This window comes from Ambystoma mexicanum, chromosome 2p, assembly GCF_040938575.1.
Source record: "Ambystoma mexicanum isolate Mex_15411 chromosome 2p, UKY_AmexF1_1, whole genome shotgun sequence".
NCBI classification, from domain to species: Eukaryota; Metazoa; Chordata; class Amphibia; order Caudata; family Ambystomatidae; genus Ambystoma; species Ambystoma mexicanum.
In genome coordinates, this window is record NC_090923.1 from 1,221,942,599 (window position 1) to 1,221,954,866 (window position 12,268).

Here is a 12,268-nt window from a genome sequence, read left to right on the forward strand (position 1 = left end):
CAACCGTACCCGGGGCTGTCCCCCCAATCGCCTGGCCATATGCCCCCCTGCCGTAAAGCCAAGGCGATCAACCCAGGAGATATCCCCGCACCCATCTCTCAAACCCAACAGTTGTGGGCTGTGTATACGCCTAAGGGGTACGCCAGGCACCATCCCCTGGCCATGCACCCTTCTTGCACCTGCTACCATCGATGGCTAGTGAATACCCCCATATTCCATGGCCTTGGCATACACCTGTTACCGTCAATGTATAGTAATACCACGGGAAACCATATCCCGTGGCCATGCACTTACACCATGTTTGCACCTACTAACCTCAATGGTCCGAAAATCCCTATTCGTAGCAAGTCTTCCCCATTATTCGTGAGGACATTACTGGAAACCAACTGATTACTTTTGTTTTTTGAAAAACCAATCCCATGCCTGTGTAATGAAAGAAAATGTCTTCACTGTAAAGCCGCCATTTTTCCATTTCCAAACAATAGAGAGCACCTTGACCAATGCGTAGCAGCTGCATGGAATCCGCCTTACTTAGAAATGCGCATGGCAAATGCCTAAACGCATTCTGGGACTTAGTCTAGTAGGTATACAAGGCACTAAACCCCGGCCAGGGGCATGACTGCGTCTGGCATACATTACTTTACCGAATAAAAGCCAATCTGATACCAATCCTGTGCCCAACTACCATTCCCATAATGCACCCAAATGGGCTCCAAACATTAGACGCAAACTCCTAAACACGGCCACTGGCCCCATTTCATTTCAGCCCGCACGTATTGCAGCAGTTCTTTAAAGCTGTGCCCGTACCTGGACCTCACTTGTAAAGGCACCGCATTGCCACACCAACCTTAGGGGTTATCCGTTCCTTATGCAATCATGGCCTCCAACCATACCAGCGAACACTGCGCCTATACCATACTGTGCCTTGCCCCTTGACCCTAAGCGAACCCTCGTAAGTGAAAAGCTGGCCCTGATTCGTCCCTAATGCACATCACACCTGCTTATACAGCTGTAAGTAGTGAACTGACCAGTTATATTACAACCACAATATCTTCGTTCCTCCCCTGAGCTACGCCGTTGCATGCGTCAGATCTTTCCTTTCCGTACCGACAGTTTAAATAGTTCCCAAGGAGGCGTTTGACAGTAACATGTGTCGTAAGTTGTGCAATTTAACGACTACCGTACAGTAACTGGTCAACACTCCACGGCGCACAGTGAAGTAACACACCATAGTAGCTTCTACGCCTTGTCACTTTCTTGACGCCCTCCCGTGCCTGCAATACTAAACCAGTTGACCTCAACTACTACTGCCCGCACAACCGTAATGGAAGAAGTCATGCCCGCCTTTCTAGAGCCTCTTAATAATTGTGTATGAACTATGTTAGGTTACTCCTACCGTGCTCAATACCCAGAGGCTTCTATGCGCGGACGAACCTGGAGTGCTTTGTACCGTCCTGCTCCCAAGGTGAGCACGTTACCCCTTGAGCTATCCTCCTCCTTATAAAGTAAGAATGCTGCCTTAAAAACCAGATTGCCCCGAACCACCGCCGGATTAGGCGAACAGTTTCTTATCCATTAGGCCCCCGGGACCACTCGTGTGTGCCAACCCACCCAGTGCTGTGCTAACAGAAACCACCTGCCTGATCTGCATGTTGCGGACAACCTCAGCTCCCAACTTCAACTTTCCCCAAAATGTGCCACCTGGGTGGGCATTAGACCGGTACCCACGTCCGACCCCTAAGGTGCCATATGTAATTTACTCCGCAAGTTCTGCTGCAGCGCTTATTAATGTGCAAATCGGACCACTACTCCCACAATTCTTCCTTAGTTGTATACTCCTACTTAGTTCCACAACGATTGCCCTAACGCAGCTTAGCCCGACTGAGCTGTTGGACTGGACACCCTGCATCAAAAGCACCTAAAACCTTAACCCCTGCCGCAATTCCCATAAGATCGACCGCCGACCAGCTCCCTTATTGTCGTTTAATACGAGCGCGTACCCCGGAGGGACATACCCCGGGAGTGACGTAGACCCAGCGCGGAGATGTCGTGACCCAAAACCAAGCCCGAGTGCAATAATGACACCCCCCTCCCTTCCCTCCGGACACAATTCCAAACACAATACATGAAACTGGTGACAACTAGCACCATGACAGGCTATTCACAATGCGCCCAATACCCAGATGTCTCCAAGGGCGACCCAGGGACCGAACCCGTGTTGCTCCGTGTCTTCTTGTCTCCAAGTCGAGCACGCCGCCGCTGAGCCATCCTCCCGGCAAAAATTTGTAACCCCTTCTCTGAACGCTCTCAGAATTTTGAAGCCGGAGCAGTGGCGCGAACCCCCCACCCATCAGGTACAAGGCACGACACTCACTGACTGTGCCACAGAGACCGATCTAACATTTAGGTTTGCCTGTGTTGCAGCACAAAAAATCAATCGGGCTCGCCGCCACACGACCCCACCAGGACCCACACCATGAAGAGGCCATCCAAACCGCCGACGCTGCACCGGGAAACACAACAACGGGTAACTCAAGTAATGAGGACAGCCCGCTTCTGCTCCATGTGCCCGCGCAGAAAACACACTTTGGCACCCATCCCGCGCTACGAACCCCCCGGTATCCGAGCGCCTCCCATCACTATCCACGGTGTGTGGCGCTCATTTATCGACCTCGGGGGGATGAACGGCCGAGTTTGGCCCCGCCGGGATTCGAACCTGCGCTAGCAGACTCTGCACCGGTGTCAAAGCGAGCGTTCTACTCGCTGCGCCACTTTAAACAGATACTTTAAACCGCGTTTCTTCCCGAGTGGAAGTTCACATTGCCAAACTCCTCAGCCCAGGGGCTATGTACCGAGGAGACCGCCCGTCACGGAGCCAACCCCATGTGCGCCCGCCGCCGCACCAAAAGCGCTAAAACTTAAACCCCATTCTCCCATTAATCCGGAAGCGCACCCAGCTACCTCCGAAGCGACAACGGCGCGCATATGGCGCTATATCCACCCCGATCCTTACCCGAAGCACACTCCCCGCCGAAACACCATCCACTCCTTCGCTGGAAATCTCCCCGCTGGAACACCTCACTGGCCATCGCCCCAACATCGTCACTCCTCGTCCCTCTGTGTCGAAAAAAGCACTCCTGCAGCCACAGCATCGCGGGATCACAGACTCCCAAACCGCAACAACGAAGTCCTCCACTGGAAAACGAAATCCTCCGATTTTGGCGGGCGCCCGGCTGCTGGACGAGCTGCAAGTGTTCCTGTGCCGGGCGCCCGCCGCTTATGTAGCCCCAGCTCCTCCTTCTTCCTTTGTTGCCCTTCGCGGGCTTTTGTGGGCTTTTGGCGCCCTCTCCTCTGCTCACCTTGCCGCCCTCTCCCCTGCCCCTGTGGGGGGAGGGGCGAGAGAGCGGAAGGAGGAAGGCCCCTGCCCCGGTTATCGGGGTGCCTCCTCCATTCTCTTTGTTCACCCGTTCGTCACCTTCAATGTGTTGTGTAGCCAGCCAGCCTCCTATGAATCAGAAATAGACCAACAGTAGCCACCCTCCCTCGCTCGATTACCTTGGAGGACCAGGCAAGTGCGTCACAGCAATAGCTTGAGCGTACTTCGAACAACATACAGAGGGGTGTGAAGGGGTTGGGAGGGGGGGGGGGTTAGCGCAGGGGTCCCTGTGAAGATCGGTTCACAGGAAAAAAGACTTTTGATATCGGCTGTAAGAGCTGTGCCGGGAATGTAATTGGGACGGTGCTAAATCATTCTGTGTGCAGTTGTTTTTGACATTACACACATTTAATGACACAGCAAAGTAACTTGCCAAGAATCACGCTAAGTTTCGTCTAGAGCTGAACCCAGGATCAGAGCCAGCTCTCGAGCCTCCGAAATAACCAACAAACACAAGTGACCCGACTCTCACCCCGCGAGATCACTTTGCAACCACATTTAACCATTTAGGTGAGAGCCGGGGAACAGGATGGGGTTCGGAGGGGTCCGAGGGAGACAACCCCTGGCCTGGGACGCTTGTCCCACTCCTATCGCCCTCTGCTTCGCTTCCAGCATCACCCCCTTGCAGTGCTTTGAAAGGGCATGAGGACAGTATTAAGCACTATACCAGAAACCTGCTTACAAACACGCATGCTGACCTAAAATTTCAACAGTAAACAAAGTCCCATTTATCTACTGTTGCCATCACAACCCTGGAGGGCAACACAGAGACACACAAAGGCTTCTTGTGTGTCCGTGCTTCGTTCTGCGTGGCCAGATACTCGAAGTGACTCCAAGGCAGCGCTTTCAAGTGGTAGGTGCAGAGAGGCCCAAATTGCCGGCAGTCGATAGGTCCCAGCCTTTCCGAGCCACACCAAGATACTGTGACGAGGCGACCTCATGGCCATTGTCAGAAAACATCCCTGGCCGTCCAGCCTTGAAGTATCCCCCACGCTAAATCACCCAGCTCAGTTTGGGAAGTCTTTAATTCCAGGACGATTCCGGAAGCAGAGGATTATGCGCAAGCAGTCCTTAATTTGCGGGGGATGCGGGGGAGGGGGTTGCCAGGGTTGAGCCCCTGGACTTATTTCTGAGCACCTGCACTTATTGTCTCAGTCCGAGGTCAGTCATGATGGGATATTGTGCCCACTTAATTTATTTTTTAAACTTTTGGTCAGTCTTAGTCACACAACAAGCAGCCACAGTGTGAGCCACACAGGTGATGCTAGGCCAGATGTCCAGTTTCATGAATAACCAATACTTAGAAGGGGACAACAGGGGGCACTTGAGCTGGTCATGCAAGCACCCTGCCGTAGTCATTGGTGCTGCTGCTCTGCTAATGTAATAACTGACCGCCCCGCTGTAGCAGGGTGAATAGCTCAGGCGTCTGTGGCAGGCAGACAGGGTACCAGACACAGCTCACTAGTTCAGCGGGCAGCCTGGCGCACACATGTATATGCTGGCGGTGTGCATTTTTACTCTGGCTTTTCTGTGCCTCTGAAGGTGGGGACACTTAGCAGCCACATGCAGACGGATTGCTAAACTGGAAAAGTCCCCTTTCTCTTTTGGTATGCAGCGGGCAAGGGGTTCACCAATACGAAGGCATGTGCCAGGCCACCAACTGGCCGAGTCTTAAACCCACACTTGCAAATGACTGCGAATGGTGCTGCATAGCCATCAGTGAGTGCCTTTAGTGAAGTTGAGGGGCACTCAGCACAGAGAGAACAACAGCAAGACAATGGCCAGCCAACAGCACCACCACAGGGGAAAAAGAAGAGAATATCCATGGGCAGGGAAGAGGGCCTTGCTGAGTGGCAGCCTAAAGAAGAAAATCAGTGATGATTGTATCTGCTTTGTCCATCACTATTATATTGACAGCACCTTTGCTCTGTTTTCAGTGGCTATTAAGTCAAAATGTTCCACTTGCCACCTATAGAATCAGAGTAAAGTGATAATGGCTACAGAAGCTGTTCAAACATTTGAGGTCTCATTTCAAGACACAATTACAGTTATGTTAATTTGACTGGTATTTGTAAATCACACATCTGCCATGGGTGGTGCACACACCACCCCCCTCAATGAGGCAGTGGGATTTGCAGCTGTAACCCCAAATAAGTTGTCAGTGTGGGGAGCAACGGTGGACAGTGCACGGCAGCCCTTATGCGGTACAGGCGTGCTAGAAAATATTTGGACCCTGGCACTTATTTATTTATTTAAAAATCAAGCACCGCGCACACGCCCTCATCAGAACAGGGAATGAGCCCAGGCTATCTGGTCCAGCCAACAGCAGGACTACACTCCCATGATCCCCACTTCCCACCAAAAGAATATCCAGACAGGAGTACATATGCACACTTGTAGATATCGCGCCTTGAAACACTTGAAACACTTGTGTATAGGCGCGTTACAAATGCCATATCATATCATATATCATATCATATCATATGGTGACAGCACAATGATTGGGGGAGACTGGGATAGCCCACAGGAGTACTTTCCACTCACCAAAAATGGCATCCATGGTGATCCTGCCCACTCAACACCCAGAGGGGCAGAGGGAGGTGCAGCCCCCGCCCATGCACCCACAGGATACACAGAGAGAGCTCCCCTTCTTTCCCAGACTGGAGGCGAGAGCTGGATGCAGGAGAGCTCGTGTCTCCCTCATAGCTGCAGGTACAGGGGTTGGGGGGGGGAGACCCCTCCAGCCCTTTTTCTAATTGAAGTCAACGAGAGAAACAATCCTCGCACATCCATAGGTGGGAGGAAGGGTTCTGCAGTCTCTCGTCTTAACACACACACACACTCTCGCCTCTGGAGTGTGCCAAAACAAACTCCGGGGATTGGTTGGTAGGCCCTCGACCAACATGCAGACACAAAGAGAAGCAGCTGCAGCGCAGCCGTCAGAAAGCACCTTCTCGAATGGGATCCAACAAGGTGCAGGGCCCATTTGGAGACGTTCTCCCTGGAGGTAGCAATACAAAGCCAGGAAGCATGCCCAGGCCCACCACGTGACCTCTTTAACCAATTAGGAATGCACAATTCATGCCAAATGCTACATAAGAGCTAGCGCCCAATACAGAAATCAGAGTGTTTTGGGAGTTTGGAGGAGGAGAAGGAGCGATGGTGGCAGCAGGAGACAGAGCAGAAGTAGCTAGAGCAGGAGGGAGGGAGGGGCCTGGAGAGAAGTAGCCAAAGAGTTGGAGCGGAGGTTGGAGGTGGTCGAGAGAAAGGTGGTGATGAGGAGGAACAGCAGGCAGATTCAGGGGGGCGTACCCTGTATTCTTGTCTCCGTTTGCGGTTTTTAAAATCTTTTTGGTCTCCAGATCATCAACCATTTGTCTCCTCTGCCCTCCAGCAATGACACCACTTACCTCTGTTCAGCTCCCTGCAACTGGCCCTCTCAGAAACACCCCACACCCCCTCCTGAAATTCCCAGCCCCTGCTTTTTGTGGGAAGACTTTAATCCTTGTAGAGGCAGAGTCTGCAGAGTGGTGTTAAGAGCACAGAAACGCGTTTTGGTTTGGTTTATTAGGTGTCGTATAAACCAAAACTGCTGCATAAGAGTGCAGATGGGGGCGAAATGGCATGAGGGCCACACACCTTGTAGGTGTTGTTTGGTTATTTGCCCACCCATTAAATGCCCCTGGCCATCCTAATCCCTATGGCCATTCCCACCCGGCTCCTGCCCCCCCATCCCAAATCACCTTCTCATGGGAACTCTTTGAGCTCACTTTATTCAAGCCTTATCATCAAACAGTGCCTGCCTGTGTTTTTTCACAGCAGTCTTTGAGAGTTAATGACTTAATTGGAGTGGCAAACCAGTTACTGGTGTAATAAACCTATATTAAGCAGGTTTGCCTTCAGCCACTCGATTTACAAGCACTGTGAGGGTCCTTCATTGAAGTCCTGTTAAAAACAAGCATTGGCAAAGCCAACAGTTTTGGCTTTTTTATAAGTATTAGGCATTTGCCAGGCACTGCTATTAGATGCGCATGTAATTGCACAATTTTGAACCCACTACTATCAATGACCAGTTAATGCCACTACGGCCCTGCTTGGCAAGTGCCTTTCCCATGCTTCACAAAAGCCCAGACTGTTGGCATTGCCAATGCTGGTTTAAATTGGTGAACGTCTGTGACTGTTTGCTATATGAACTAGCCCTGAGGATCTTGAGACTAAAAACTCCCACTGGCTCATTGGAGGTGATGGATGCGGCAACTACCGCAGATATGCGATTTACAGACACCAACAATTGCCACAATCTAGTTTGTTTTTTTAATAAACAGTTTAAGTATTTGTCTAAACGCATCACTGTTAACATGTTCCTCTGATTCTATGGCAAGTGGAACATGTTGACCATCTTGCCACAGAAAAAAAGAGCAAACATATTTTCCTCCCAGGCTGCATCGATCTACAAATGCAGGCACAATAATTACTGAACTGACGACCTTGCATGGCAAACAGGCAGACAGTGACGAGGAGCAGAGGAACTACAGAGAGAAGCCTGGAGGACTTGAGAAGGAACAGGCCTGGGCGGAGCACGAGCATGTGTCAGGGCGTTTAGGAGGAGGCCATGAGGATCAGGAGAGCTCCACGTTAGGTACAAGACCCTTGTGATTAGTCAAAGAGGTTGACGAGAAGAGGGTGAGAGACTCTCCCTCAAATTGCCGTAGAGACTACGATTGCCTGCCTCTTGGTGGCCTTTGCTGTGGGTCTTGACATGATAGGTTATTTATAACGTGCTTAATACCCAGAGGTTTCCAGGCGCGGACCAGGGATCGAACCTGTTCTGCTGTTTGTCATCTTGCCTCCAAGTCGAGCACGTTGCCGCAGAGCTATCCTCCCGGGACTCTTGCATTACCTAAGTCGCGAGGCTATATATCACAGCAAGATAGTATAGGGGCCTTTGTTTGTACCCAAAGTGAAGACATCCTGTGTTTGAGGCAAGTTCCCCTTAGTTGGCCCTGGTGTAAGCAGCTCCAGTATAATCTGCATTCTTTTAACTCCCAACGTCCGTGTCGCTTTGTATTGCGGCTAAGCTGCTTCAGGACAGCACCTCTCACCAAGGAGTTCATTTCACTCAGGAGCTCCGAGTCACATTATAAACACCTTGGACTCCTGGCTCGCTGCAGATCAGACGTCACTCGGAAACCCTTGGTGGGAAAGGGTATCTGTTGCTGATACTTGCCCATCTACAGTTCCATATGGCAAACACAAGAAAGCCACGCCTTTAACTGAATGCTGCTCCTGCCCGGCAGCCCCGGTGACCATTTAGTGTATTTGTATATTTAATGAGGAGGACACGGTGTTTCGCCAAAACATACACACAAAAAGGTACACACAGCATCCGGGGCCGTCCCACGAGTAGAAGAAGCATTGCAAATGAATCTTGCAGTGGAAAAAGGAGCCGGGTGATGACAGGACGACACATGGAGGTTTCCGTCTGTGGTATGCAAGAATGGGTGGACCCTGTTTTTTTTTTTTTGGAGGGAAAAAGCCTTCGAGGGTCAGGAGTCTATAACAAGAGAGAACATAGGTGGCAATGACCCCGTCTCTTGCCCTCGAATTCTTAAGGGTAGTGTCGGGTCATAGGCTTTTATAAAATGTCCAGGCTAAATGAACACAAACATGGAAAAGGAATTAATGATAAATTGAAAAAAGACTTAAAACAACAAAATGAACCAAATATAATATCACATACTAAGTAGAGACAATGTAAAATAGACTAAAGAAATGTTTTCAATTTAATAAACAAATTAAAGATTAATACAAAACGTAATAAAATACAATACATTAAAAAACATAGCAGTGGGGTTAGTACGTATTTCGGTGCAATTTTGTGCACGAGCAAATTCAGAAAAGCTGTTGAAACACACCTCTGTCTGTGGACAGTGATGACAGGTGGGGGTGGGGTTTAAGATGTGGGGAGCATGTGCGGGGATAATGTGGATACTATCAATATGAACAAGATGGCGCTTCAGGGCTATCTGGAGTGTTGCTGTTTTTTAGGCCAGGTGGTAGGGCGTTTCAGTGGGGAGGGACCAAGAGAGCCGATTCTGAAAGATGCATAAGGTGAGCAAGGGACGGTGGTGACATTCAGAAGGTTACTGGAAAACAGGGTATGAGGTGATGAGTAGGGAGTGAGAGAAGGGGCCTGGTATGGCCATGGTGCTAAGCCCTGAATGGCTTTCAAACACCTGAAGAAGAAGTGTGCAGAGAGAGCGGTAGTGCATAGAGAGCAAGGCACAGTGGAGGCATAGGGGGCAGGTGGGTGAAGAATAGAAGAGGTTGTAGAAGATGTGAGTCATAAAGTTGATACTTTGTTGAGGCGTGCGAAGGAGGAGAGGGGAAGGCACACAGGGAGGCTCAAGCAGTAGTCGACTGACTACTGACTAAGCGCCAGAGTGGGGATGAGAGTTCTTGTGGAATGGTAGGTGGGTAGAGAGCAGAACTTCCTGTTATTCTGGCAGTAGTCGAAGAGATGAGTTTTTGGAAGTTCTCCAGATGGCTCTGTTCAACAGGACCCCCAAGATGATGAGATTTTGGGGTGGGTGAAGAGGGCAAGAGGAAAGAATTTTTGGGAGGTGGGATGTATGGGGCGTTCTGGGCAGGGGGAAAGGGAATTTTGTTCTTAGAAGAATTAAGCATTAGGCAGTGATGTTCCATCCAGGGAAGAGGAGTCCCTCTGAGATCTTCGGGAGAGGTCAGGTGTGAGATCAGAAAAGGAAAAAAGATGCCTGTCATCAGCAAAGATGTGGAAGAAAAACACTAAGAGATTAGGTTGTCAAGGGAGAAGGTGTAGAGGGGCAAGGGCAGAGCCCTGGGGGACATCGCCAGGGAAGGAGATGATAGTAGAGATTTCAGAGTTCCAGGAAATGGTTTCATCAGAGATAGGAAGCAATCCAGGTGGGTCCAGTGTCCTGGTTAGTGAGGGCTAGGCAAAGAGGTGTGATCAATAGTTTGGAAGGAAGCGCAGAGAGGTCAAGGAGAATGAGGATGGGGAGCGCTTGAGACGATGGGCAGTGGTGAGAAAGTGGGAGAAATGGGCGAGGGGTGTTTCCGTTGACTGCCAGCTCTGGAACCCAGATTGAAGGGACAGGGGATATGTGGTCACAGACTCAGTTTGTTTCCAAGTAATTATGCTTTTGAAGACCCCCCCGCTCCAGGATTTTAGAGTCGCAGGAAAGAAGAGAGACTGACCAGTAGTTTGGTGGACTGTCATGATCAGCAGACGGCTTAGAAAATAGTTAGAACAGTAGCTACCCTGAAGCAAGTGAGACAAATGGCAGGCAGGAGAGAGAGTTCAATGGAGGGGGGAAAGGGTAGGAGCAGATAATCGGTGGAAGATCTTCGATGGTCTTTGGATCAAAGCGGTCTACCGGAGGGCATAACTGGTTGGCTCTGTAAAGAATGAGAGCAGCCAGCCCCACAGGTGAGGATGGGCAGAAGGAGCAAAGGCAGGATACAATACAGGTGAAAACAAGTGCAGAGAAGGAGTGGCAAGAGGAAGGCACAGAGTGTGTCCCTGATCTTAGAGAACGTGCATACGGAGTAGAGAGCCAAATCATTGGCATACAGGGAGGAGGAGAGAAATCAGAGCAACAGGGCCCACATGGCTTTGACCGAATCTGTGGGGGGCGAGAGTGAAGGGAGGAAATGAACTCAGTGGCATCAAGAGCCCTAGCGAGTGCCAAGAAGCCATCATTGTAGGCACTAAGGATTGGAGGGGAGCCACACTTGTGCCAAGTTGGGGCACATGTTGGCCTGGATCTGGTGTATCTCCCGGGTTATACAGGGCCGAGTGCAGGAGCAGATGTGTGATTTGGGGAATGGTTCCCCAATAAAGAGCCCAGGTCTAGATTCAAACTGCTAAAGGCCTGTTCAATGGAGGAGGCCTGAGGCGATGATGGCGACGTTCCGACCTCGAGACAGTAGGGAGACCGGATGTAACTTGCATTTAGAAATAGAAAAAATGGAGGGGGGGAAGCAGAGACGTTCAATGGACGAGGGAGGGGTCTGGGGAAAAGGACAAAAATTGGGTTAGTGCAATAACTGGTATTTTATTGACGTTGATAAGCCTACATTTTCTGTTATTTCCTTATTCTGGTGATATGAATTATCCAAGTGTGTTAGTATTAATGTAATTTGTGGTAATTGTTTTACTTGTTTGGATTTTCTAAACCTATGATGCACAATAATTTGTTTTTAAAAAGTCAATAGTCAGGCTAGTTGAGATGAGGGAGGAGGAGAGAGTGATGAGGACAGCACAGTTTCATTGAATGTGTGGGGTTAAGGTCTGGAGGGAGGCCAGAGAGTGGTCAGCTAGAAGAGTGTTGACCAGTGTTGATCTTGGGAGGATAGCTCAGGGGCAACGTGTTTGTCTTGCAAGCAAGATGACATGGAGCAACACAGGTTCGGTCCCCGGGTCTGCGCTTAGAAACTTCTGGGTATTAAGCGTGCTATAAATAACCTATCATATATCATATCAGGCTCTTGTTGGGGGGGGGGGAGCATGAGGCTTTGTGGAGGTTGAAGTCTCCCACAATGGGGGTATTCGAGGGGTGGGAAATCAAGAGAGACTAGAGGTCAGGAAAGAGAGTTTGGGGGGCCCGAATGCCTGGAGATCAGGGGGTTAATGGCTGGGCACCAGGAGTTGGTTGGCAAAGTATTCGAAGGAGGGAGCGAGAGAGTGAGTCAGGTGGCAGAAAGGGGAAATGGCGTGGGCCTGGGTTATCATTTAGTCAACCCCTCTTCCTTTCTTGAGGTCACGGAGGCCTTTTCACAGTTTTTTGT

At 50.2% G+C, this 12,268-nt stretch overlaps 1 protein-coding gene across 4 annotated transcripts in view; it reads right to left on the reverse strand.

The window, feature by feature from the left end:
• The window catches only part of TFE3 (transcription factor binding to IGHM enhancer 3), a 237,049-nt gene that overhangs the window by 193,276 nt on the left and 31,505 nt on the right, over nt 1-12,268 (reverse strand). The window contains exon 1 of one of the 4 annotated variants that reach the window (XM_069645492.1): nt 3,014-3,057. The exons of the other annotated variants lie outside the window; for them this stretch is intronic. Coding sequence (XP_069501593.1) covers nt 3,014-3,042 — 29 coding nt within the window. The 5' untranslated portion in view covers nt 3,043-3,057. Of the gene's footprint in view, nt 1-3,013; nt 3,058-12,268 lie in introns of those variants that run through there. 4 annotated transcript variants of the gene reach the window in all.